At 42.1% G+C, this 27,364-nt stretch overlaps 2 protein-coding genes across 5 annotated transcripts in view; both read left to right on the forward strand.

Moving 5' to 3' along the window:
- The window catches only part of FANCC (FA complementation group C), a 308,404-nt gene that overhangs the window by 26,018 nt on the left and 255,022 nt on the right, over nucleotides 1-27,364 (forward strand). For 2 of the 4 annotated variants that reach the window (XM_077474811.1, XM_077474812.1), the window contains exons 2-4: nucleotides 95-207; nucleotides 16,510-16,727; nucleotides 19,101-19,185. In XM_077474811.1, coding sequence (XP_077330937.1) covers nucleotides 95-207; nucleotides 16,510-16,727; nucleotides 19,101-19,185 — 416 coding nt within the window. Of the gene's footprint in view, nucleotides 1-94; nucleotides 234-16,509; nucleotides 16,728-19,100; nucleotides 19,186-27,364 lie in introns of those variants that run through there. The other 2 variants (XM_077474814.1, XM_077474813.1) reach the window with 2 other exon arrangements.
- On the forward strand, nucleotides 12,541-14,369 carry LOC143973920 (uncharacterized). Its single transcript, XM_077474815.1, has 2 exons — nucleotides 12,541-14,052; nucleotides 14,215-14,369. The coding sequence occupies exon 1, from the start codon at nucleotides 12,627-12,629 to the stop codon at nucleotides 14,046-14,048; it is 1,422 nt and encodes a 473-aa protein (XP_077330941.1). The 5' UTR covers nucleotides 12,541-12,626; the 3' UTR covers nucleotides 14,049-14,052; nucleotides 14,215-14,369.

Raw genomic sequence — 27,364 nt, forward strand, 5'->3', positions numbered from 1 at the left:
ACAATTGTGCACCACTTCTAAGCAATGTTTCATATTCCTATTTCTGGACTCAAATATCAGTGTACTAAGTATACCTTTTGTTTCATTCTCATAGGGGAGAAAAGACTCCGACAACAGTCAGAGGATCCCCGAGCCCCCCCCCCCCCCCCCCCGAGGATCTGGAGGAAGGAGAGGTGGAGGAAGTGGGTGAAATCTGCATCCCACTAGGTGAGTGTCTGACACTCCAGCTTCAGGTAATCTATTTATGCCTGCATATTTTTAAATACATATTTTTTGTACAATTTTAGGTGATGTTTCGTAAAAAAACAAAAAAAACAAATAATGCTGGAAAAAAACAAAACCCCAAAAAATTGTGCAAAATAATTTTTTTTTATATTGAGTAAAAAATATAAAACACAAAAAAAAGTGATAAAAATACAAAATAACATTGAGTCCCGTTTTAAAAAAACGCACATGTGTGAATGTGCTCAGAGTAAAAGTTTTAAACGACAACAATGTGTGGCTTCTTCTTTCAATACTCAATACCAGTTTTGTAATTCATTTTGTGTTTACAGTGACAAATGGGCTTATTTACTAAAGGGAAATCCACTGCAAGTGCACTAAGAGAACCTAGGAGACAGCCAAAAAGAAAAGCAAACAAGAAATAAAACTCAAGATTTTTTCATAATTTTTTTTTTTAATATAAATATTAATATAAATGTTAAAGTGGTTGTATACTAATTTTTTTAACTGCAGCGGCGCATGCGCACAAGGGGATTCTTGGCTGAAAGTCCGGCAGTGGCCGGCCCAGCACGGGAGTGATGATATCGCGGCTCCGGCCACTCACAGCGCCGGAGCCGCGATACCTGGAAGAAACGCAGAGGGAGCATGTCAGCTCCCTCGGCGTGGATCGGGCCAGAAGTCGGGGCCTCATTCTAAGGTAAGTATTTCATAATGAGCTAGTATGCGGTGCATACTAGCTCATTATGCATTTTGCTTTGCAGGTGGTAAAAAAAAAAAAAAAAATTTGCGGGTTTACTACCGCTTTAAAGATGTTCTGCCATTGCAATGGCCCCCCTACCATTAAAATCGTTTACATATATGTCCTGCACTTGACGGGCGGTTTGGAGTGCCAAGCCAGTACGGCCAATATCCAGGCCTGTGAGTAAAGAGTCCGGCCTCAGACCCAACTGAAGAAATATAAAGTTTGTGAATGTTTCCTTAAAAAATTATGAACAGCACAGGATAATGTGATTTTGTTTATAGTCCACCATATTGATGGCTGTGAGAAACAGACAGAACCGGCTGGCCATTGTCCTGAGGGTATTCTAAACAACTCTTCTCGCTCTGGCCAGCCGGTAGTTAAAAACCCTCCTCTCCAGGGTGAAGGTCCTTTGGGGCAACGGCCTCATCAGGTGCTCGCCCAGACAGAAGGCTTCATCTGCGAAATGGGAGGCCACAGTCTGCCATTCCTGTGAAGTGGAAGGAAACTGTGGAGTCAAACAAGAAAATTATAAGTACTTTTAAACATAACATTGCAAGCAGATTACACAAAAACATTCTTGCACAACATTAGTATAACATTTTTTTGAAGGCGTATTTAAAAAGTCAAAAATACAAGGAACACTAATCAGATTCCTCATGCCTTCTGATGGCCCATTGATAAAATGTATGGGGGGGAGGCGTCTAAATTTAATTTAAGGCCACACATTACATTTGGACACATTTTAGGGGGTGGGGGGAGTCTTCTAAATGAGTTTAAGGCCACACATTACATTTTGACGCATTTTAGGGGGTGTTTCGGGGAAAGCAGTACAATGGAGCTGACAATATACATTGTTAAAGGGACTAGGCTATAGGTGTATATGGGCCCAGGATTGCATACTGGGGAGGTTAGTGAAGGCAAATATGCATGTAGGCCAAAAAAGGAGTTTAATTAAAAAAAAATCCTGCATGCATGAGGATAAAGGGGACATTCACAGCATATTCAAATCATGGTAATTAGGTAATGATGACATTTAAGACATTAGCAAACATTATATACATATAATGTTATGTTAAAGGATAAAACTTACCTTAATATAGTCCTTCTGCAGGACCTGACTAATAGCAGAACAGGTCTCTGGGATAATGGTCCCCAGAGCCTGGGGGAAGATGCCTGTCCAGAACTTGAGGTCCTGAAGGCTTCTTCCACTCTCCAAGTACTGCAACGTGGTAACTAGCCTCTGCTCCGGAGTGATGGCTTGCTGCATGCAGGCATCCTGCCTGCTGATATAAGAAGTCAGCAAAGCCAGCAGACGGTGAAAAATGGGGTGCGTCATCCTGAGATAATTCCTGAAACCCTCATGATTATTCTCACGGGTCTCACGAACAAAAGCATGTGTGAGAATTGGTCACGCTGGAGTAACCAAGTTTTCGTTCATGAACTCCTCCTCGCCCTGTTCATGGACTGGGCTTGGGTCAAAGTATTAACCCCAACACCAAGTCCCCACGCAGCACTAACTTGAACAAGTACGTCCATGCACCATGGCTTCAAAACAGTTGGCTGGTCAGAACAAACTTAAACGAACGCACTGAAGAACAGCAAGGCCTGTGAAGAGCGACCTGAAGACCAGGAACGAGCGGACCAGAACGCCCTGATATACAGGTACGAACTGGCCAACACGCACTGAAAAGCAGATACAAACCCACAAGCACAAACTGAACCGCAGAAAAACAATCAAAATAAGCTGGAGTCTGAAAAGCGTGAATCGTCTCTAACCAAACTTCAACTAACACACGATAAACACGAGATTAGCAGAAGGAGCCCAAAGGGTGACGTACTGGGTCTTGAACTTTCTTTTTCTAGTCCCGTCGTACGTGCTGTATGCCACTGCATTCAAAACGGGCGGACTTTTGGAGTGATCGTGTGTGGGCAAGTCCGTTCATTTGAAAGTCCGTTGGAACTCCGCTGCAAAGTCCGTAGTAAAGACTGTCGGACCTAGTCTGCTGGAAAGTCTGGTCGTGTGTACGCGACATAAGACTCAAAAATCATACATGTTTCTCCGTCAGTGTACTTTGGGGGTTATTTACGAAAAGGCAAATCCACTTTGCACTGAAAATGCCCTTGGAAGTGCAGTGGCTCTAAATCTGAGGGGTAGATCTGAAATGAGTGGAAGCTCTGCTGATTTTATCATCCAATCATGTGCAAGCTAAAATGCTGTTTTTTTATTTTCCTTGCATGTCCCCCTTGGATTTACAGCGACTGCACTTCCAAGTGCACTTGCAGTGCAAAGTGAATTTTGCTTTAGTAAATAACCTCCTTTGTGTGCAAATGTTTTCCAGTGTAAATGGGCTATGTGCAAACTCTCAAGTGCTGAAATGCCAGAAAGTGCCCATATTAAAGCAGTAAAGTTTTAGAAAACATTTTACATTTTGTGTAAAAAATAGACATGGCATGTGCATAATGCACAAATCTTCTTCAGCTTGGACTACACCATATATAAGAATACAAAACAAAAGAGAACTCTGGCTTTTAAGGCATCACACAAATCATTGTGTACTATCTTAAGACGATAATTATATTTACACATGATTTAAAATACCTAGTACCAAATAATATCTGCCGTAAATATATAGGATTTAATTAACCACTTAACCCCTTGCCGACAAGCGTACGCAGATGTGCATACTTGGCTTCCAGGGGTTATACCGGGATGATGCCCGCACCTGCAGGCATCATCCCGGTACCGTTTTTCAGAGCGGGCGATTGGCTTTCCAGCCATAACAACCGATGCGGCTAAAAGCCGCTCGGCTGTTATGCCGGAGGAGCGGGAAGGGACACCCCCCCCTCCCGCCGCCTCCCGCTGCTATTACCGGTGCTCTCGTTCAATCGGGAGCACCGATCGCACATCCGATTCCTCCGGCGGCTGGACAGGGACTGGAATGAAGCCATAAGCGGCTTCATTCCAGTCTCCTAATGGTAAACACGGAAACAACGTCATGATGTCACTTCCCATTTACTCGGCTGCCAATGGCGCCGGATTTTAAAAAAAATACACTATTCAGAATTACCGAAAATGGCGATCTGAATAGTTTGAAGTGTAAAGGAGGGATCGGGGGTCTAAAAGACCCTCCATAAAGAGTACCTGTCACCACCTATTACTGTCACAAGGGATGTTTACATTCCTTGTGACAGCAAAAAAAGTGATCAAAAATTTTGTTTTAAAAAAAAAAAACTATTTATTAATTTTTAACATAAATAAAAAATAAAATTTTTTTTTAAAGCGCCCGCCGTCCCCGCGAGCTCGCGAAGCAAAGAAAACGCATACAGAAGTCACGCCAGCATATGTAAACGGTGTTCAAATCACACATGTGAGGTATCGCCGCGATCGTCAGAGTGAGAGCAATAATTCTAGCACTAGACCTCCTCTGTAACTAAGCTGGTAACCAGAATTTTTTTTTTAAAGCGTCACCTATTGAGATTTTTAGGTACCGTAGTTTGTCGTCATTCCACGAGTGCGTTTTCCCAAAAAGTTGCGTCTAAAACACCGCTGCACAAATACCATGTGACATAAAATATTGCAACAATCGCCGTTTTTATTCTCTAGCGTCTCTGCTAAAAAATATATATATAATGTTTGGGGGTTCCAAGTAGTTTTCTAGCAAAAAATATGGATTTTAACTTGTAAACACCAAATGCCAAAAATAGGCTTAGTCATGAAAGGGTTAAGTCCCGGATCCTTTTGCTGGCCAAAGACCAGAGCACTTTTTGCAATTCGACATTGCGTCGCTTTAACTGACAATTGCGCGGTCATGCGACGTGGCTCACAAACAAAATTTATGGATCTTTTTCCCCCACAAATAGAGCTTTCTTTTGGTGGTATTTGATCACCTTTGCGTTTTTTTATTTTTTGCGCTATAAACAAAAAATATAGTGAAAAAAACACAAAATATATAAAAAAAACTGTTTTTTCCCTCAGTATAGGCCGATACATATTCTTACATATTTTTGGTAAAAAAAATTGCAATAGGTGTTTATTGATTGGTTTGTGCAAAAGTTATAGCGTCTACAAAATAGGGGATAGATTTATGGCATTTTTATTAATATATTTTTTTTACTAGTAATGGCGGCGATCAGCGATTTTTATCGTGATTGCAACATTGTGGCTGATATGTCGGACAATTTTGGTGCGATTTTGGGACCATTCACATTTATACAGCGATCAGTGTGATTAAAATTGCATTGATTACTGTGTAAATGTGACTGGCAGTGAAGGGGTTAACACTAGGTGGCGCTGTAGGGGTTACGTGTGTCCTAGGGATGTGTTCTAACTGTAGTGGGGATGGGCTAGCTGTGAGAAAATCGCTGATTATAGCTTCCAATCACAGGGAGCAGAGACCAGTGACACTGTCACTAGGCAGAATGGGGAGATGCTTGTTTACATTAGCATCTCCCCGTTCTTCCTCTCTGTGAGACGATCGCTGGTATCCCCGTGGACATCGACGACCCGTGACCTGACTCACGGAGCTCCCTGCTGGCACGCACGCGATGGCACGGTGGAGACGGTGGAAAATTCAAAGGGACGTGCGGGTACGCCCATTTGCCCAGCTGTGCCATTCTGCTGACGTACATTGGCGTGCACTGGTCGGGAACCGGTTAATGTTCAGTGTTATAGCCTCTGACGACCTCCACCTGTCCACCTCCCCAATTAGCGCTGGCCAGCTACATAATTTTATGTCTGTAAAACTGATAATACGGGTATGCATAAAAACTTTAGTGCCGGTTTCAGTGAAACGGGATTGCTTGAATCAATGCTGCCCTATCGAGTTACATTTTTTTTCATATATACAGTTGTGGTCAAAAATAGTGGTACCCTCAATGTAATATTTGGTAGCACACCCCTTGGAAAAAACAACTGAAATCGATCACTTCCTGTTACCATCAATGAGTTTCTTCCATCTCTCTACTGGAATTGTAGCCACTCTTTTTTTGCCAACTGATTGCTGTTTAGAAAACTCTCCACAGATGCTGTATAGGATTTTGGGATTTAGATCTGGACTCCTTGCTGCCAGTTCTGTACTCTTCACTGCTTGGTCTTAAACCATTTCTGGGTGCTTTTTGACATGTGCTTTGGGTCATTGTCCTGCTGTAAGACAGATTTCATAATGCCATGTGCACAGTCAAGACATCCAGCAACCAGTGTTGCCAACCACCCCCCGAAGTCAAATTTACTGACAGGACACAAAAATTTACAAACGACACCAATGTTTTACTGCCAAAAATCATGACATTTACTGGCAGTCACATTTTTTACTTACACTGCAAAAAAGTACCTAAAATGGCTAAACAGTGCAAACATTAATATTTAAACTATAAACATGTAGCTAGCACTATTAGCAATGTTTTTTAAGTTAAACAAAAGTCAAAAAACATATTTCTCCATTTACATGAAGATCAGGTTAATATATCCAAGCCAGCAAGAGTTCCACCATATATCAGAGTCTGCAGGATTTTTTCTTACAGTGTAAGGGAACTCTGACGGAAAGGGGAACATTGCAGATCATGATCTAAGGGGGGCTCTGGTGACCAGAGACCTCCTTATATCAAAGTCCACTGAGTTCCCCTTTACATCAGAGTTCCCGCATACATCAGGGTCTGCAGCATTGCCCTTTACATCAGGGTCCCAGGGTTCCCCTCAGCATTGTAAGGAGAATGCCGGGAACGCTAATGTGGGGGGGGGGGGACTTTGGTGACCAGAGACCACCTTCTGCAAAGTGAATACACTAAGGAAAAGGGGGGGGTTACTGTTATAAGGGGGAACCTTTATATCAGTGCCCTCTTACATTATTGTATTCACTATACCCCCTTATATCAGTGACCCCCCCCCCCCCCCCCACTCCGGTGGTGCTGTCACTGACCCCTTCTCAGGTGGTCAGAGGCTGCGTATATGGTACAGGAGGTGGTCAGAGGTTGCGGAAATGGAACAGGAGATAGCAAAAGATTGAATATCTGTGTTTCTGTAAACTCTCGCCACTGCCGTTCTTGTCTGGTAACTGCTGCCTGTGCCTCCTCAGTCCTCTCATAGATAGCAGCCAAGCCATGGGTGGATTGATGTTGCAGCTGCAGGGGACCAGCTGTGGGAGTCTCCAGCAGCCAAGTATCAGGGATGCTACAGGGTACAGTGACATGGCCGGAGTTCCTACAGGCTCCTCCAGCCATGGTGCAGTCCAGTCTTGTACTCGCTGAAGTGGCTGGCGAGGCGCCGCCACCGAGACCGAGTGTATTTGCCTTTCATTCAAAAATGGAACCATTACGTCACTGTTTATGCGCCGGCCCAGCCGAAAATGGCTGACCGTGTACAAGCTTTCCTGAGCTCGGCAGACTTCAGAAAGGCGCATGCGCGGTTGCACTGTTGGCCTGCAGCCATATTTTTTACAATTCTTTGCTGCTCTTTCTCTTCTTCAAGCTCCGTGTGGCACACAGAAATACACCAGAAAGGTTTTGTTTCTCCACTTTTATGTGTCATACCAATACAAAAGACATAAACATGAGAATGCCTAAATATTTGTAATTTGCATCAATTTTCTGGATGAAGTGGTGCATTATCTGACAGAAATGCAGGGTTGCCAACAATTTTGCCCATGACTCTGTGTGTGTGTCTGTGTGTCTGTGTGTCTGTGTGTGTGTGTGTGTGTGTGTGTATGTATGTATGTATGTATGTGTGTGTATGTGTGTATATATATATATATATATATATATATATATATATATAGTTCAATATTGAGTTGACCCACCCTTTGTAGCTATAACAGCATCAACTCTTCTGGGAATGCTGTCCACAAAGTTTAGAAGTGTGTCTATGGGAATGTTTGATCATTATTCCAGAAGCACATTTGTGAGGTCAGACACTGATTTTGGACGAGAAGACCTGGCTCGCAGTCTCCACTCTAATTTATCCCAAAGGTGTTTGGGTTGAGGTCCGGACTCTGTGCAGGCCAGTCAATTTCCTTCACCCCAAACTTGCTCATCAATGTCTTAATGGACCTTGCTTTGTGCACTGGTGCGCAGTCATGTTGGAACAGAAAGGGGCCATCCCCAAACAGTTCCCACAAAGTTGGGAACATGAAATTGTTTAGAATGTCTTGGTATGCTGACGCCTTAAGAGTTTACTTCACTGGAACTAAGGGGCCAAGCCCAACCCCTGAAAAACAATACCACGCAATAACGATCCCCCTCTCCACCAAATGATTCGGAAAATCAAAAAGAATCCTCCCTGTTGTGTTTTTGTATGCTGGCAGTGGAGAGAATTCCCAGCCGACAGAATACACAAATGTAGGGTGTAGCACAGATTGAGCAGCTTTTTTCAGTCCCTGCTGAACTGGTTTAATTGCGATCCGTGCATTGCCAGCTATGATGCAGTACTTTTGCTTTGTTGTCAGCTGTTAGGAGTTTTGCACTTAGTTTCAATTGTCTTGGTTGGGACAGGGATGAAAGCGGCATAATCCGTAACCACTTCAATACCGTGCCATAGATGAAAAGCGTCTAAAGCGTGGCTCTGTTGTTCTGGAAGGGGGACGGCGTTCATCGGACGTTCTCCCAGAACACACTTCCAACACACCCCCGAGGGTGCACTCTCTAATCGCTGTGGCCAATCACAGCTGCTCTTTACCATGTGATCAGCTGTGTTTAATCCCAGCTGATCACATGCAAAACTTGCTGGTTATCAGCATTCCTTTCCTCACGGGTTGTCACAGTGTGGGGAAAGGAGAGCCGGCAAACGATAGGGGACATTTATGCAGATAATCGGGACACTGGTCATCAGTGCAGCTCTAAAGCCTCGTACACACGATCGGGTTTTACACAGAGAAAACCTCAGACTTTTGTCCCAAGGATGTGGCCAGGAATTTGTCTTGCATACAAACGGCAAGGAATTGTCGGCCAACAAACACAAACGTACTGATGTACTACGTGCTTTTTCTCTAGTCGTCTGTCCAGGACAGCACTAGAGAGATAGGCTCCACCTCCAGAGGCAGGAAACACAAACCAGATCTTTAAAGGGCGGTCTCCGTCCCTTCCCCTTCAGTCTTTGTGTTTCCTCCACCGGAGGAGGAGGCTGGATCAGGAGCTCCCCTTCCCCTGACGGTGGGATAGCCCATAAGAGACGGGGAAGGAGTTCGGATTACCTGTTGGTAAACTGACGTTTTTGAAGTCCTCCGGTCGGGTTGACTGCAGCTTCGAACCGGCGTTCTCCTTCTGAAGCCCGGGGAGGGCGTTCGTTTCCCCGCCTGACAATAGGTTCTAAATTGGTGCGAAGTCAGGCGGGGGGCGGGCACAGGCTTCGAGTTCCGGCCTGTGCATCACAGGAGGAGGATAGAGGACTTCCGGCAATCCACTACCGGTTCCGGGTCGCGCGGCGAGCGTGGACGTTCGGGACTTTGGCGGCTATTATAAAAAGCCGCAGCCACGAGGCGTTCGCGCTGCATCGCTTTATCGCCATTACGAAGGAAAACCTCCAGGCGGTTAAGCGCGTGCTTCAAGCGTTCGTGCTGCATCGCTTCATCACCGTTACGAAGGGAAGCCTTCAGGCGTGCTCTGAACGAAATGGATGCAGTGGAGAGTGGCAGTGGAGCCGAACCAGCTCAGGTAGGCAAACACAGAGGTGTCTTGTACCTACAGGGCTGGGAGAGAGGGGGGGGGGGGGAGTAATGGACTAATCAATGCAAAGGCATTTTGAAATGGTCCAGGTGTATTTTTCCTCCCTCCCTCTCTCTCTCAAACAGGATCCGGACTAAAGAGTCTTGCGAATCCTGTTAGCGGTTGGTGGGGTGCACATAGGTGTTTGGTGAAGGCGTCCTATTTTGCTAAAGGTTTCGCTGACGTTGGCTTGTTTGTTTTTTCCCTTCCTTCTTCTCTCCTTCTCTTGCCTTAGGCTCTGCCCAAAGAACCAGAGAGGTCAGGGGGGAAGAAGAGATGTCCTTCATGTATGGCTAAATTAAAAGAAGGATGGTCTAAGCCCCTTTGTAAACCATGCATAGACAAATTGGTCTATAAGGAAGCTACGGGAGCTTGTAAGGATTTGATTTCTGGAGTACAGAAAGAAATGGAATCCATCAAAGCAATGTTAGCGAACCTTGAAACCCCAAAACCAGCCGCAGTCCCCTCTGCTTCCACCCCAGTTGTAGGTGACGAATCAGAAGAGGAGGAACTTGATTCTCTGGATGGCCTAAGTGAGGCGGCATCATCCAGAGATGTTCCTGTTCAAGGGTCAAGCTCTCCCAGATACAGGCTCTCACTCGAGGAGGTTGATGCCTTACTGGGGGTAATTTATGAGACGCTCGAAATCAGAGAGGAGCCAGTCTCCCTGTCCTTGCATGACCGGATGTATCAGACCCTTAAAACTGATTCAGTTAGGGTCTTTCCGGTTCATAGCACACTGATAGACTCAATCAAAAAAGAGTGGGAGGAACCAGAAAAAAAGTTATTTTTTCCTAAAAGCATGAAGCGGAGATTCCCCTTCAGCGAGGACCCCTCTTGTGTTTGGAATAAAGTGCCCAAGGTAGACGCAGCTTTTTCCCAGTGTGCAAAGTCAACAGATCTCGCCTTTGAGGACATGGGTGTTCTAAAGGAACCCATGGATAAAAGGATGGAAGTACTGTTAAAGAGGTCATGGGAAGTAACCATGAATAACTTAAAACCTGCAATGGCCACGACAATAGTGGCTCGCAACTTGGAGGTCTGGCTGGAACAATTACAGGGCCACTTGGAAGGGGGGACCTCCAGAAAGGAAATTCTGGATTCCCTTCCTATGCTACATAAAGCAGCAGGCTATATAGCAGATGCCTCTGCGGAGTCTGTTAAATTGTCAGCCAGGACCGCTGCCCTCGTAAATTCATCACGTAGGGCACTTTGGCTGAAGTCTTGGTCGGGAGACTCAGCCTCAAAAGTGAGGTTATGTGGCATCCCCTTTGAGGGAGACCTTCTGTTCGGACAGGATCTTGAGAAAGTCCTGGACCGTACTGCAGACAAGAAAAAGGCTTTTCCTGTCAAACCTAAGAAGACTACAGGCAAACGCTTTTTTCGTCCTCAAAGACAGGGACAGTCACAAGGACAGACCTCTAAGGAGTCAACCCCTAAGAAACAGTGGATGGGAGGAAAACAGAAAAGCAATCTCTTTTCCTCTTCTAAAAAAAACACTAAATCCCAGTGACGCGGTTCCTGTGGGGGGGAGACTGGGGCAGTTCCTCCCACAGTGGGAATACACTACTCCAAGTCCTTTTATCCGGAGGATCATCAGGGAGGGTTACAAAATACAGTTCACACACATCCCACCTGCAAGGATGTGTCTGACCAAACCTCCCAAAGACCCCCAGAAAGCGTCAGCGTTGCTGTCGCAAATTGGCGATTTAATAGATCAGAGGGTTCTAGTGCCAGTTCCGCCACAGGAAATAAATCAGGGTTTCTATTCACACGTGTTTGTAGTAAGGAAACCGTCAGGCAAATTCCAGTTGATCTTGAATCTGAAGTTACTGAACAAGTGGGTAAATTCCGGATGGAAACAATTTTTACAGTGAGATCAGTACTCCCTCCAAATTGTTTCATGGCCTCTCTCGACCTAAGGGACGCGTATCTTCACATCCCGATTCGAGAAGACTCTCAAAAGTATTTGAGGATAGCGATTCTTTGGGGAAGTCAGATTCGATACCTCCAATTCAGGGCTCTGCCTTTCGGTCTGTCTTCTTCCCCCAGGATTTTCACCAAGGTCCTGGCAGAAGCATTGGCTCCCCTAAGACTGAAAGGGATCGCTGTCATACCGTACTTGGACGACCTTTTATTCTTTGCCCCCTCAAAGCTCCAACTGCAGGGAGATCTGAGGGTAGCTATCTCTTGTCTAAAAAGGTTGGGGTGGTTGATAAACCAAGAGAAGTCACACCTAATACCAACACAGGTCTTACAGTATCTAGGTTTTCTGGTGGATTCAGTGTCACAGAAAGTCTTCCTCACGGAGGAAAAAGTGATAAAGGTGAAAGACATGGTAACCTTCCTGCAGTCCAATCAGACAATTTCCATCAGGTCAGCTATGGCAGGGTTGGGCCTATTGGTGGCAACAATCCCTGCAGTTCCTTGGGCAAGAGCTCAGGTGTCTCCAGGCCAATATTCTGGGCAGTTGGGACGGGACACAAGAGTCCCTGGACAGGACTATCCATCTATCCTCAAAGACCAAAAGGTCTCTTTGGTGGTGGAAGAGAGAAGAGAACCTAGTACGGGGTCTTTGGTGGTCTCCTCCAGTGTCTGTTCGCATCACCACGGATGCCAGTGCTTGGGGCTGGGGGGCCCACTTGGGGTCGAAGGTAGCCCAAGGATGCTGGGGGAAGACACAGTCCCAGAGGTCAGCCAATTGGAGGGAGTTGCAGGCAGTCTGGGAAGCCTTAAGGGTGTTCGCCAGGGATCTGAAGGACCACCATGTACAGGTCCTTTCGGACAGTATAGTGACGATTTCCTACCTAAACAAGCAGGGAGGAACAAGATGCCCGTCCTTGATCAAACTAACAAGTACGATCATGCATTGGGCAGAGGAAAACCTAAAATCGCTTTCAGCGGTCCATCTAAAAGGGGTGGACAACCACCTGGCGGACTTTCTGAGTCGACACCGGGTGTACGAATCAGAATGGTCACTAAACAGGGAGATTTTCCAGATGTTAGTGCGCAAATGGGGTCTTCCGGAAGTGGACTTGTTCGCCAGGAAAGCGAACACCCAGGTCCCAGTATACTTTTCCCTAGAGAGGGAGGCAGGGGCAAAAGGGATAGACGCTCTGGCACAAAGCTGGGCTTTTCACATTTGCTACGCCTTTCCCCCATTCAAGTTAATTCCTCTAGTCCTGAGGAAATTTTTGCAGGAACAGACCACATTGATACTAGTGGTTCCGTACTGGCCGAAGAGACCATGGTTCTCGGTGCTGCTGGGCCTGACAGACGAACCTCCCCTCATACTGCCCGAGAGAGAGGATCTGCTGTCTCAGGGTCCAGTTCTGCTACAAGAACTACAGACCCTAAAGTTATCGGCCTGGTGTCTGAAGAGAGTCTCTTGAAGTCTAAGGGACTCTCAGATAGGGTAATTAAAACACTTCTTGCTAGTAGGAAGAAGGTAACCCAAGCAATTTATGTTAAATACTGGAAAGTTTTTTGTTTATGGTTGGACACTAAAAAGGTGTCTATAAGTATCCCGACAGTCTTGGAATTTTTACAAGACGGTGTGGATAAGGGGCTGGCCATTAGTACCTTAAAGGTACAAATTACGGCCCTGTCTGTTTTTCTGGATCAACCTCTGGCGATAGACCCGCTAGTTAGCAGGTTCTTTAAGGGGTTGACCAGGATTAAACCTGTTCCTTTCAAAATTTTACCCAAATGGGACCTGTCAATTGTGTTACAGGGATGGGTAAAAAAGTCTCTGGAAGAAGAACCTTCCTTGAGATGGATCACGCTTAAAACGGTGTTCCTAGTGGCTATTTCCACAGCCAGACGCATTAGCGAGCTTCAGGCACTTTCGGTGAAAGAGCCGTTTTTACAAATTTTTGAGGATAGGCTGGTGTTGCGCACGGACCCTGGGTTTTTACCCAAAGTAGTGACAAAATTCCACAGAACACAGGAAATTGTTTTGCCTTCGTTCTGTGGGTCTCCCACTAATCCTAAGGAGGTTGAGTTCAACCAACTGGATGTGAGAGCCTGTGTCTTACAATATCTGGAGATGTCAAAAAACATTAGAAAATCAGATGCATTATTTGTTTTACATGCGGGTAAAAAATTGGGGTCACAAGCTTCAAAAAATACAATTGCAAGGTGGATCAAACAAGCTATTGTAGAAGCCTACAAAGGAATGAAAATGGAATGTCCTTTTTCCCCCATGGCTCACTCCACACGGGCGCTATCGACCTCATGGGCAGAGCGAGCTGGAGCAACACCAGAACAAATTTGTCGAGCAGCAACTTGGTCAAGCTACTCGACGTTTATGAAGCATTACAGATTGGACCTTATCTCAGCGCAAGACCAGGCGTTTGGGAGAAAGGTCCTTCAAGCGGTAGTCCCCCCCTAATCTGGTAAGTTCTCGTTGATCCTCTCTAGTGCTGTCCTGGACAGACGACTAGAGAAAACGAGAGTTAGACTTACCGGTAACTCTGTTTCTAGGAGTCGTCCAGGACAGCATGGATTCCCTCCCTATATGCTGTTATAATGCTGGACAAGTGTTTTTGTCGTTACAGAAGCCGTTTCCGGGGAAGTTCTCGTTTACAAGACTGAAGGGGAAGGGACGGAGACCGCCCTTTAAAGATCTGGTTTGTGTTTCCTGCCTCTGGAGGTGGAGCCTATCTCTCTAGTGCTGTCCTGGACGACTCCTAGAAACAGAGTTACCGGTAAGTCTAACTCTCGTTTTCAGTTCTTTAGCGCCACCTTTTTGGCTTCTTATGCTAATTTTGTGTTAGTAGAAGTTTGGTGCGTGTTGATTCGCGCTTTTCATTTAGCACTTTTCGGCCGTTCGTCAACCAGCCATGTTGCGGAATCGGAGGAGATAACATGTTATTTATTATTGGCCTTGGAGTTATTGCATTGACCCAAGTCCAGTCCAGGAACAGAAGGAGGAGGATTCCTTGGATCAAAAATTGGTTGCTTTATTAATCGTGACCAATTATGTCATATGTCTTTGCTGCTGGAGCTCCAGAAGAATAATCCAGGTGATTTTTGGAATTATCTCCGGATGACGGACCCTTGCTTTCACCAACTCTTGGCATTGTTGACCCCTTATATTAAGAAGCAGGATACATGCATGAGGCTTTTATTAAATGTTTTGGTTGAATAATAATGAATAATGATTTGGTTAAGTTCTATTGGCAGATAGCATGTCTAATTTTATTTGTTTTCTTTTTTTAATGCACAATAAAAAATTGTGGAGAATAATACTTGGCTATGTGTTTTACTTCAAATAACAGTTTGGGAGTAGGCCAGTGCATTTTAAAAAATACAATGTAAAATTAACAAGGGACACCAACATAATTGTATCTTTGATCTCAAAAAAACTTCAGGATAATAGTGTTGTGGTAACTTTTACCATAAAAATAAATAAACAACAAGCATAATAATATTATTCTTGATATCACTAGAAAAAAAACGTTTTTGAAAATTTGTTTGCCATAACTCCATCAGTATCACCAGCAAAGCAGCTTCCTTATTATCCCATTAATGAAGAAGAGAATGTGTGCTACATTTCAAGATTTCATAATTTTCCACGCCACTAATGTTAATTCTCCATTATGACTGCGAGTTTACAAGACCGACCTCTTCTGGCTCATCCTTGCTTCTGAGCATGCGTTTTTGGAATTTTATTCGACTGACTTGTGTACACAAACTCGGAAAATCTGACAACAGACCGTTGTCCACAGAAAATTTTAAATCCTGCCATCCAACATTTGTCCATGGAAAATCCGACAACAATTGTCTGATGGAGCATACAAAAGGTCGGATTTTCCACCAACAGCCTGTCATTACACAATTCCCATCAGAAAATCCAGTCGTGTGCACAAGGCTTCACAGTGGCCATCAGTGCAGCTCATCAGTGCCTCTTTATCATTGCTCATCTGTGCAGCCTAATCAGTGCAGTCTCATCAGTGAAGAAGAAAAATTACTTTTTTTGCAAAACTTTTTTTATTTTCATTTGTTTAGCAAAAAAAACAAACAAACAAAAAAAAAACCCGGTACTGATTAAATACCACCAAAAGAAAGCTTAATTTGTGTGAAAAAAATTATAAAAATGTCATATGGTTGCTGTGTTCATTGACCATGCAATTATTCAAAAATTGACCAGGGAAGGAAGGGAGTGAAAGTGCCCAGTTATTGAAGTGTTTAAGCTGGCTATACACTAGTAAAATTTTGTTCAAAATGTATAAGTTCATTTGATTTTCCAATTGTTAGTGGAGTCAATTCAACCTTTGTTTTTGAGCACAGTGCTGAGAAAGTTTGAAAGAGCATTATGGAAAAAAATTTCCCCAGCAAACACAATTCTAACAGTGTCTGTGTTTTTTGTTAGGGAAATGACATTCACTTCAAATGTTAAAAGGAAACAACATTTTTAAGTACTTTAAAATGACATTTGACAAGGGGTCAAATGTGCTGAGAATTCTTTTATGGATGTGCGTACACATTTTTGAATGAACGTTCATTCAAAAATCTAGTTGCGTTTATGACCTCTAGTTTATCTTTGGTCACAGGACAATTTTGCCCTGTTTTATTATTATTATTATTATTATTCACGATTTATATAGCGCCAACAGTTTGCGCAGCACTTTACAATGTACAGGGGGACAACACAATTACAGTACAATACAAAAGGTACAGGAGGGCCCTGCTCGTAGAGCTTACACTCTAAAGGGAGGAGGTGGTGGTACACAAGGTAATAGCTGCAGAGAATGATTTGATGGGGGTTATCATGCTAAAACTTTGTTTTTATGTTATCATCTTGTATTTTTAGCACATACACCAAGTCACAATCTTGTTTTTAATTTCAGACTTTCCAAATGAGAAGACAGTATCTGCTTTTGGTTTACGAGGCCGCCTCTGTGCAATAATGGCCACCGAAGCCTCTGAGATGGAGATTGGGAATTGGCTTAGAAAAGCTGTTGAGTGGAGTGATACTACCACTTTGAAAATCCAGGAAGATGTCTGCCTTCACTTGCCAAAATTACATGAGTTCCTGTTGCAGATTTATGAAACTTTGAAACATATGGTAAGTAGCTTATTGAAAGAAATTACCCTTAAATATAGGTTGAGTATTAACCCACAGTCTTAAGTTTCATCAAACCTTCAGTCTCACATCAGTTTTCAGACTTATGGTGTTGACCTGAGGTATGTTTCTTTATCGAAGCGTCAAATAAGGATTAAAAGACATAGTAATCTGTTTCCTCTTTTGGTGATTTATTGTCATGGAGGTTTTTCATTTCATTCCAGTGGTTTAGCATGAATAATAACCTCAATCTGGTAAGTATATCAAATATATTATTTTAGTCTGCTGCATTTACTATCATGTGGGACTTCCATTCTTAATAGCTTTTTCTGTACCAGAAAACTGTGTTCTAATTACCTAGCTACACTTACTGCCATTCATTTTCTTCATGGGTGTTTTTCTGCAGAGCAAGAGGATCAATTAAATTCAACCATACTCAACTTTATGAATTTATTTTCTATATATACAAATGTGCTTTATGCATTTATATCCAAAAAGGCAACATATGATGTTGATGTTCCAGTATTTGAATGACAATACAGTAACACAAAACCACAAATTCAAACCACATTTTCTACCACACAGACAAAAGATCTCTTAATCCTTGCCAACCCAATTAGCTTCAATCTTGTTGTCTCTTGGTGGGTCGAATTGCTGGCAAGAAGCAGGTCCCATGTATTTAAGATTAATGTAGCTTGTTAATAGCAATAGTAAACAACAGCATCTCTGGCTTGCTAGCTATAACTGCTGCAGCAAGGCAATAACCATGATTTATCACTAGCTATAATGAGGAGCCTATGCCACTTTGTGTGTTGTGTAGCTCTTTGGTACAGTTATTAGGTTGGCTCTCAATGGACTGTCTCTGTGCATGGCCCCAGCAAGTCTAGAGTGAGCCACGCATGTAAAACAAAGATGTTATGTTTATTGCAACAGCAGGAGATGGTTAGCAGGTTTTTTACATGTGCATTATCCCTGTTCAGCACTTACTTAAAACTGTATGATGTAGCTATAAATGTGGTAGCAGGTAGAAAAGAATGAGCCATCACAATGTAGGTTTAAAAGAAAATCTACAAAAACATTTTCATTGGTGGTCTGTTACACTTTACTGTGTTTTCACATTCCTTACAACTTTGTGATATTCTTGTTTAGTTTACTAGTAGTGATTTAGCACACACTACAATAATCTTTTCAAAATTTGTAATTTTTTAAAGTGAAACTCTACTTTAGTTGGGGGGTGGGGCATCCTCTCTGCACTAAATACGTATGTTTAGATTTTTAGAAAATGTAATTGCAGATTCTTATCTTCTTTTGTTGTGTAGACATTGGGTCAGGCCTTTACAGCAACATCCTCCAACAGCCTGCCTAAGTATAAGGGTCTGCCTACTATAATCAAATGATAATTTCCAGTGTTATAAAAAAAAAGAAAACATATAAATAGGCACAAAAAAAAGCTCATAGCAGCTAACTTTAAGGATTGCCAGGAATGCCTGAAATTTGACATCAAACTTTGTGAATACTTGTGCGTAAAATAATAAGCCAATCACATGAACTGATTAGGTACAAAATAAACTCCCCACCCACAAACCCTTTGTTGTATAGAAGCAATATTTTAATTTCAGTTTTAGTGTGTTATAGATATATAAGCTAGTTAAAAATTAAGTGGCTGAAGAATAACATTGAAAGACCCTTTTTTTTTATATTTTAGTTATTGTACCTGTCTTTGTTAGTTTTACTTTAACTGTATCCATTATATTTTTTTATTGTACCGTATATTATATCTTTTGCTATATCTGATATCAAATTGTGATCTTGTTGCATTGCTGACAAACAAATAACTTCATGCTGTTTTACCTGCCAAAATAGCTATATTTCTGTTCACCTATTCCTGAGATTAACTTTCCCTGCTGCAGTATTACGTTGTACTTGCACTTACAGGCCTGCCCCCCACCTCTTCTCTGTCAGTGGACAACAAAAAGAGAAGCAACACATTGATGTGCTAATTTCTATTCCACTTTGCTCTCTCATCCTATCAGCCTGCTTTTTGCACTGCAACACAGCTGATTGGCTCTTTGAGCTGATTCTCCGCCCTCCTCTCTGAGCCCCACTGTACAGTAGACTGCAATGGAGTGATACCCAGTCATACCGTATCCTGATGCGTAAACTGCTTGTGTTAAAAATGCATTTGATGTGTTAATAAATACAGAACTGTATTAATGTGTGCCATTTACATCTGCCTGAGGTTCAGCTTTAAAATGTGGTACAAATATTATTTTTGTGCAGTGTTTAATTTTTTAGTTATATATTTTTTTTAAAACAGTTTAGACTGACGGGGTAAAAGCCACAATATTCAGATATCCCTGTTGATTATTTTTTCAGAGTACAAATGCAGCGATTGAAAAATTCCCTTTTCTTGGACAATTTCTTGGACGCCTGTGCTGGAACCGCTTTGTTATTGGTCATGGTAAGCAAAAAGTATAGTTCTAATCTATGGCCTAATCTGCAAAAAAAAAAAAAAAAAAGCTGTGAATCTACTGTCTGCCTTTGCCCTGGGATTCCCAATCAACTGCTCACTCTCTGTACTGGGATCAAGCTGAAAATAAAGTGAAGCTAACCTGACCTACAACATTTTTAAAGTAACAACAGTGCTGATGTCCTGCAGTTATGGATTTTTGTCTTCAAAAAATCTTACTGCTGGAGCCATGCTTTAAGCCCTGCTTTTTGCCTAGTAGGCCCCAACACTGGCTATTCAGGTGCTAGAGCCCCTTATGCCCATTGAATATTTGATAGTTGAATGACAGGGGGTAGAGCTTAGTGCAGTGAGGAGTGGGGTATACCCCAGCTCCTGGTCTTCTGTGCTGCCAGAGCTCCATCCCACAGGTATGCAGCAGTCTGGACATGTGAGAGAAGTGCTTTCTTTCCACTTCACTGCATGGACACCAGTGTCAAGTTCGCAGCGTATGTTCCACAAAAATAAGTAAAAAAGGGGGGGAAAAAACAAAAAACGAATGGCCAGATGGATCCAATACATTCAACCTTCACTAATTTCAAGAGTAACATCTTGTAGTAAAACATATCAATAGAAGTACTTTTTTAATTATTTTGTGGCTCATGCCTTTTCTAGATGTCCTCCTTCTTAAATTCCTTATGGGAAATGTTCATAATAACAAATAGCTAATTTTTTTTGGATATCAAAACGCCAAAATCTAGAAATTAGGTATGATATATTTAGTATATTGATTATACTTAAGTTTTACTTATAGGTAAATTATAGATGTAGGATGGCGGCAGTGTATAAAAAGGTGGAAACATGTTGCTGACGAAATGTGTTGGGAGGGACTTTCTGTGACACATCACTTCCGGTGTTTGGAGCCCAGGTGGAACGCAAACTGACGTTCTTCATTTTTATTTTTAAATGCCTCAGTATTTGTAATTGATGTAAGTGATTCTGCAAGTATGATGCCCATACTTGCAGAATTAATCTTCTTATATAAAAATGCTTCATGTTTGTGTAAGATATTTATAATGATAAAAGGTTGGGAAACAGAAAAGGTACCCACTGATGGACACTCCAACCTCCAGTGCACAGGAAAGACTTACTGTGTTCAACAATACTTTAACCAAGGTATCCAATATAAAAATGGCCAATTTTCTTTCCTGTAACTCAGCACAGATATAGAAGTAAATTAAGTTATTGTTTTAACAGCAGTGTTTTCTGGCAGTTTCCATTTGCTTTCTATAGTAGTTGTATCCTTTAAGGCAGATGGTTCATTTCTGTGTGTCACCCTTTACATCATCTCAGTACAATTTCTACACAGTGTCAGTCTATAGCCACTTTCCTGGTGTCTCAAACAGCTGGAATGTATCCTTTTTTTCCTTAAGAAAATAGATTAGTGTAAACACTTGTGCTCTTATTTCTTCTTTATATTCCTTCGAACCTTTAACTATCCACTCACTCCCCTTCCTCCTTTTACCTTACAAATCTCTTACTATGTTCTCTGCTGTATTATGCTGAGATTGCATTATGTGTGTGGGAAGCAGAGAATGTAGCTAAAAGTGATTTTACTACTGTGGTATAGTGGTTGAGTTATGTTCTCTTTGTGACGCAAGAAATCATAATCGTGTTGTTTTCAATGTCTGCCTTTAACTGTTATGAAGGTTTTTTTTTTTTTTACGTTAAAATGTATCTGACCAGGTTAAACAGTCAACAGAATTATTTTGAAAGGGAAGTGTGATAATTATAGCTTAGTACCCTTCTACCTCAGCCAAAGAGAAGATGTGAGGTTCCATTTTTTTTTTTATATGACCAAAGCAGCTCCAGTGCATCTAGGCATCATCAAATGGAAACTAATATCTGCTGAAGCCCTACAAACCTCACTCATCTGCAGTAGTGGTGCCAGCAGGAGGGCAGTGCAGGCCTACAGGCTTGCTGGACGTTTATGGCACGAATCTGCTTTACATCAGCATTAACATACTAAAGTACTTGATGAAACCATGGAGATCAATTAAAAGACACCATATTAATAGTTATGGCCAAGCGATTTCTGTCTCCGTTACAGGAATAGCCTGCTAATGGCGAAGACAATGAATGAAATACAAGACAGGCAGCCTTACAGGAAATTGTATCCCTGCAATTAGTTTGGTTAATAGTTATACAGTACTACACTGGTAACATCTAATCTCAATGATCATCAGATTTTGTGGCATGGATAAAAAATGAATATGTTCTTAATCACTGTAAAATGTATTTTCATAATTTTACAGAAGGCATTTCAGCAAACACTGAATACTTTTTATTCCAACAGCTGTTTATGGGCTACCTCTGAGAAATTTTGCACTTCCTTTGTGTATATTGGCATGAACATATACTATTATGGTGAGGTTTAAGACTGTTTTATTAAAATTAGTTTTTTTTTTTTTTTAATTTTAGAAACTCAGGCCTATTATAATGCAAACATCAAATGCCTGGACAGCTTGACTTTTATGTTTGCTGTATTATTGGTCATTTGATATGTGTGCTTAGTGTACAGTTCTGGGATTTAGTGTAGAGTTCTGGGGTTTACTGATGGTTACTTTATAGAAATATGTTTTTGATAGGGATGCATCCTACAGTTATAATGCTAGTGGGCTTGTGTAGTTTGTTGAAGTTGCCCCTAGGCAGTGTAAGTCAATACGTCCTTTAAGCACACTTTGGTCTAAATGAAAATCTCTATATAAGTTGCAATGAGGAAGTTATTAAAACTCTGGCTATGACTGCATTTATACTTTTTGGTTTCATGGCTCCAATAGAACTGCAGGTATGCAAATAAGCAGCTCTCCTACTTCTGACATCCTGATAGGTTAGGTGTGTGCTGTCCTGACCAAATATTAGAATTGCTGGCAACAGCCTGGTATGCACAATGAAAAGCTGACAGTGTTATAAAATGGTAAAATCGATCATTGTAGATTGTTATTACTACTTTATTTTATTATTACAATAATTGCATAACTGTAGGAGGTATGTGTTGCTTGTAAAATATACTACTCCTAGGACCGTAGGCATGCTGTATATTAGAAAATATCAGGAGTTTGGAATTGTTTTCTTTTTTTTTTTATAAGTAAAGTCAAGCAGGCGTTTGTGGTTCCAAACCACTGTCCAGAAAGCTAAATCTCTGTTCATACGGGCCAAACATTTTGTGGTGGGTTTCAATTAATACCTCATGATTGTCACGAACCGGCATCGCATGCAGTTATATATAAAGAAACACAAAATACAACCACATAGCGTAAAACTGCCAGATATTGTTTATTTAAAAAAATGTATAATAACTACTTACAAACTCCGAGGAAAGATATCGCTTATCAGAAATATCTGTCCCGGGAATCATATGGGCCATTTCCTAGATCTTTAATACACGATGATGTCACGATCACAGGCTCCACCTTTCTTCCCTGAGTTTCTCTGGGAAAACCTCACCCTCTACTTAAATGTATGTGATCGTGGTTATAACTATATGGAGATATAATAATATATATTTATCAAAATCCCTCTCCATATAAGGATAAATGCTATTACCAATGTCATCATCCTTCAAAGAAGCATATCTATTGTTGGTACTTGTTGGTATTAGAGTAGTAATCCCTCCCATCACTTTTCAGATTGGGCCTCAACGGAGTTCTAGGTGATTGTCTCCTCTAATCTTTTGGGCGTAATCCTTGTGAATTGATGGTGACCACCTTCTACTCGTTTCTTATTTTGGCCACCTAAGTTTTTATTGAGGGTGCCTTTATTATGATTACTAGGAGTCCTATAGCTAGGTCTCCTATTTCTTTGTGGTAAGGGAACATTTCTTTGATTTGGCCACCATGTCCTTTGGATGTAATGATCCATAGGTGGGGGAACACTTGATCTGGGATTCACATGGTCTCTCGGGTCTATGACTTCCTCGTTGACACTTATCAATCATCTCAACTTTCTTTTTCTGCCAACTAAAGCCCACCCCCCGGGTTTATAGTCCTTCGTATCTCGAACCATTTTTCTTCTTTTTTTTTGGTTTACGTTCTTTTTTCCAAATGGTTTTTAAATAGGACAAAAGAGAACTGTATTAAACTGAATCTTTATAGGGCTGGTGTTTCTCTTAAAGTTCTAAAATTTCTTTAACCACTTCAATACAGGGCACTTTCACCCCCTTCCTTCCCAGCCCAATTTTCAGCTTTCATCGCTCTAGCGCATTCAGTGACAATTGCGCGGTCATGCTACACTGTACCCAAATGACATTTTTATCATTTTGTTCGCACAAATAGAGCTTTATTTTGGTGGTATTTATTCACGACTCCGTTTTTTATTTTTTGCGATATAAGCGCAAAAAAAGTGGAAATTTGGAAAAAAAACAATATTTTCTTTTTTCTATTTTAAAAGAAATCCAATAAAATCAAATTTTGTCATACATTTAAGCCAAAATGTATTCTGCTACATGTTTTTGGTAAAAAAAATTCCGTTAAGTGTATAATAATTGGTTTGTGTGATCACGGACATATGATCAGTGGTGTAGTGGTTAGCACTCTCACCTAGCAGTAAGAAGGGTCGCTGGTTCGTATCCCAACTACGACACTACCTGCCTGGAGTTTGCATGTTCTCCCTGTGCCTGCGTGGGTTTCCTCCGGGTACTCCGGTTTCCTCCCACACTCCAAAGACATGCAGGTAGGTTAATTGGCTTCTGTCCAAAATTGGCCCTAGTATATGAATGGGGACCTTGGATTGTGGGCTCCTTGAGAGTAGGGACCGATGTGAGTGTACAATGTACAGGGATAGGGGCAATTGTAGACACTCACTCAGGTTGAACTGGATGGACTGGTGTCTTCATTCAACCTTACTAACTATGTAACTATGTAACTATGTAACTATGTGTGCAGGTGATCACGTACATATGTGTGCAGATAATCATTGGGACATGTGATTTTAGTGGGACATATGTGGGGGACATGTTTTTATTATTAGGGACATGTGTTTTTATTATTTGGGGACATGTGTGTTTTGGGGACATATGTGGGGACATTGTGTTTATACTGTGTGGTGTGTTGTGTGTTTACACTAGACTGGTGATCAGTGAGTAAAAAGATGTAAAAAAACGGCTCATACTCACTGATCACCAGCCGGCTGCAGCGATCTGCTCTCCTCTCCTCAGCGATGACTTCTGTGTGAGGAGAGGAGGAGCCGATTGCCTAGCAACCGGCTGTTTGTTTACATCACATGACGGCCGTGATTGGACACGGGCGTCATGTGATCAGGAGGGCCAATCATAGAGCCCTCCTGCCGATCTGAGATGCGCCGTGTCCGGGTGACACGAGCACATCGGGATCGCGCCGCTGCGCGGGCACGCGCACGTTCCCGCTCCTTCTGAAGGACGTTCCTGAACGTCCTATCAGAAGTAGATGGCTCCTACCCGGCTGCATATGTGCATTGGCTGGGTGGGAAGTGGTTAAGAAGTTTATTTCTTTTCTTCTCTACCAAAAACTTTTTGCACTAACTTTAGGTCAATTTATGTCAATTGATGTGCCAGCAGCTATAGTTACCCTTTCATCTTTCTGTCTTGAGAAGACAGAAATCTTGACAATATTCACACAGACAGCAGTTAAAACACAGAAGCCGTCGGTCAGCTTGACATGGCACTGCTTACGGTTTTTAACATTGGCATTTATGGAAAATCTTGGTCAACTTGATATGGCACTATTCCCTATTTTTTAACATTGGTGTCTATGGAAAATCTTGGTCAGCTTGACATGGCACTGTTCCAAAACCATAAGTGACAAGGACAACAAACTTGGGGAGCACCGGGAGGAGACCCAGGACTACAACATATATGATTTTAGGGTTGGCCAGCTTGCCTTGGTAATCTACCAATTCGTAGTCCTATGTCCCCTTAACATGCTCCCCAAATTTTGTGTACTTGTCAATTATGGTTCCGGAACAGTGCCATGTCAAGCTGACAAATATTTCCCATAGAGCTAGTGTAGTTATGTGCATTGAGAAGTGAAAAAGGTATGGCTTCATTTTAAGTAAATTTTTTTTTTCATTCTTTTATTCAGTTTCACATAAATATTTAATTACAAAACAGAGCCTAATGGGCATACCCAGGCCCAATGTAATACATAAATACATAAACACGGCACCTTATCTAATAACAGTTAAAAGGTGTGTGCCATCTACTATTTAACCAACATTATTAATTAAATAGCTTTATTTTATCTAATATGGAGACTTGACACATTCGCTCAAGCCTGCCGTAGGGGTAACCAGCCACTTCAAGAGGCCACATGGCCTCTTGAAAAACAATTTTGTTCTACATACATGCTCTGTCCCACTGTGCGCTTAAAAGTGGGGTATGCTTGTATATATTCTTTGCAGGGGGAGAGCCTGGAGTGTGGTGCATTAAAACCTGGGGAATATACAAGTGAAAAAGGTAAGAATAAAAAGACCAAATGGGGATCTATTTTATGGGGGACCTGCTGCCTTGGCTTTCTCTAAAGGGGAATCTATGGGGACCCTGCTCTAAAGGGGGATCTATGGGGGACCCTGGCCTGCTCTAAAGGGGATCATGTTGGATATATATATATATATATATATATATATATATATATATATATATATATATAATATAAATTCTTTGAAGGGAGAGCCTGAAGTACCCGGTGGTGCAGGAAAACCTGGTAGCATGAGGAATATAGGTGAAAAGATAAGACAAAAGGAGGATCTATAGGGACCCTGCTAGACCCTGCTAGTAGACAGTGTTTTTTTGATGGTTTTAAATGTACCTTGGTGGCCTTCACTAAGGTCTGTACTTTGGAAAATGTCCACCACAGCCTTTCTCTGTGCCTATCCCCGGCAGAGGTCCATGATAAATCTTAGCAACTCTAACCAAAAGACAATAGAAAGTATTGGCTAGAGAGCCCCACATTACTGAGTCTATTATCTTATTGCATTGAAGTGGCTGGTTTAAATTGAGAACAATCTAATCCAAATATACAATGTGACCCAAATAGATCCTTTACGCCTGGGTTTATACTAGTGCAATATCTGAGATTGCATGTGATTCGCACCCGCACCACAGGTGCTGATCACATGCGATCTTTGAGCAATGCGAGTTCAGCCATATAATTGTATGGCTGAACTCGCATTGGATTCCCACAGAAAATAGTGCAGGGACCTGTTTTTCCCCACACTATAATTGGATCGCACGGGTGTTCTCACCTATGCGATCTGATTCCTGTGCGAGTTCACAGTTCGCACTGCGATCTGTGATCTAAACTGGGGGTGTCATTAACTTTGGTAATGAAACCCGCAGCAGTTTGCAGAAGGCAGTGTGAACTGCCTGTGGAAGGGATGCGATGCGGAAACCAGCTCTGTAATCTTGCTGGTTCCTGCATCACACATATGTGAACCCAGGGTAAAGTAGAAACCTTCTTTATTACCTTCTTTGTGTAGCAAGATCCCAGGCCTCCTTTAGTCTAATGAGAACCTCCAGAGCCAAGAGCTGCTGACATCCTTCTGTATGAAGTGGGTTGTAAGGCATAGTGGGTGTAATGCAAGATAGATTCATAGGCGCCTGACACTTCTTGAATGAAAATAGATTTTATTTCTCTTGAACAGAACTTTGGGAGAGAGGGTTAGAGCCAGTACACTCTTAGGTAATTTTAATTAGTAGACTTCGAGACTTCTACAGGTAGACAGCCATGCAGGGAAAGGCATCCAGCAAGGCATCACATCTGCAGTGTAGGAAGGCTATCTCCTTAGCAACAGTCTTATGCCCTGTACACACGGTCGGACATTCCGACGACAAAATCCATCTGATTTTTTTTCCAACGGATTTTGGCCCAAACTTGTCTTCCATGCACACGGTCACACAAAGTTGTCCAAAAATCGAATCGTTCAGAACGCAGTGACATAGAACACGTACGGTGGGACTATAAAGAGGGCAGTAGCCAATAGCTTTCGTCTCGTAATTTATTCTGAGCATGCATGGCGCTTTATCCGTCGGAATTGTCTACACACGATCGGAATTTAAACGATCGGATTTTGTTGTCGGAAAAGTTTAGATCCCGCTCTCAAACTGTGTGTGTCGGAAATTCCGATGGAAAAAGTCAGATGGAGCCCACACACGATCAGA

The sequence above is a fragment of the Lithobates pipiens genome, unplaced genomic scaffold (genome assembly GCF_037356315.1).
Source record: "Lithobates pipiens isolate NorthernLeopardFrog02 unplaced genomic scaffold, aLitPip1_a1.2 Scaffold_13, whole genome shotgun sequence".
NCBI lineage: Eukaryota > Metazoa > Chordata > Amphibia > Anura > Ranidae > Lithobates > Lithobates pipiens.

What these genes read in the sequence shown, in the direction of transcription:
- LOC143973920 (XM_077474815.1), top strand. Translation starts at nt 12,627, where the DNA reads ATGGTCACTAAACAGGGAGATTTTCCAGATGTTAGTGCGCAAATGGGG.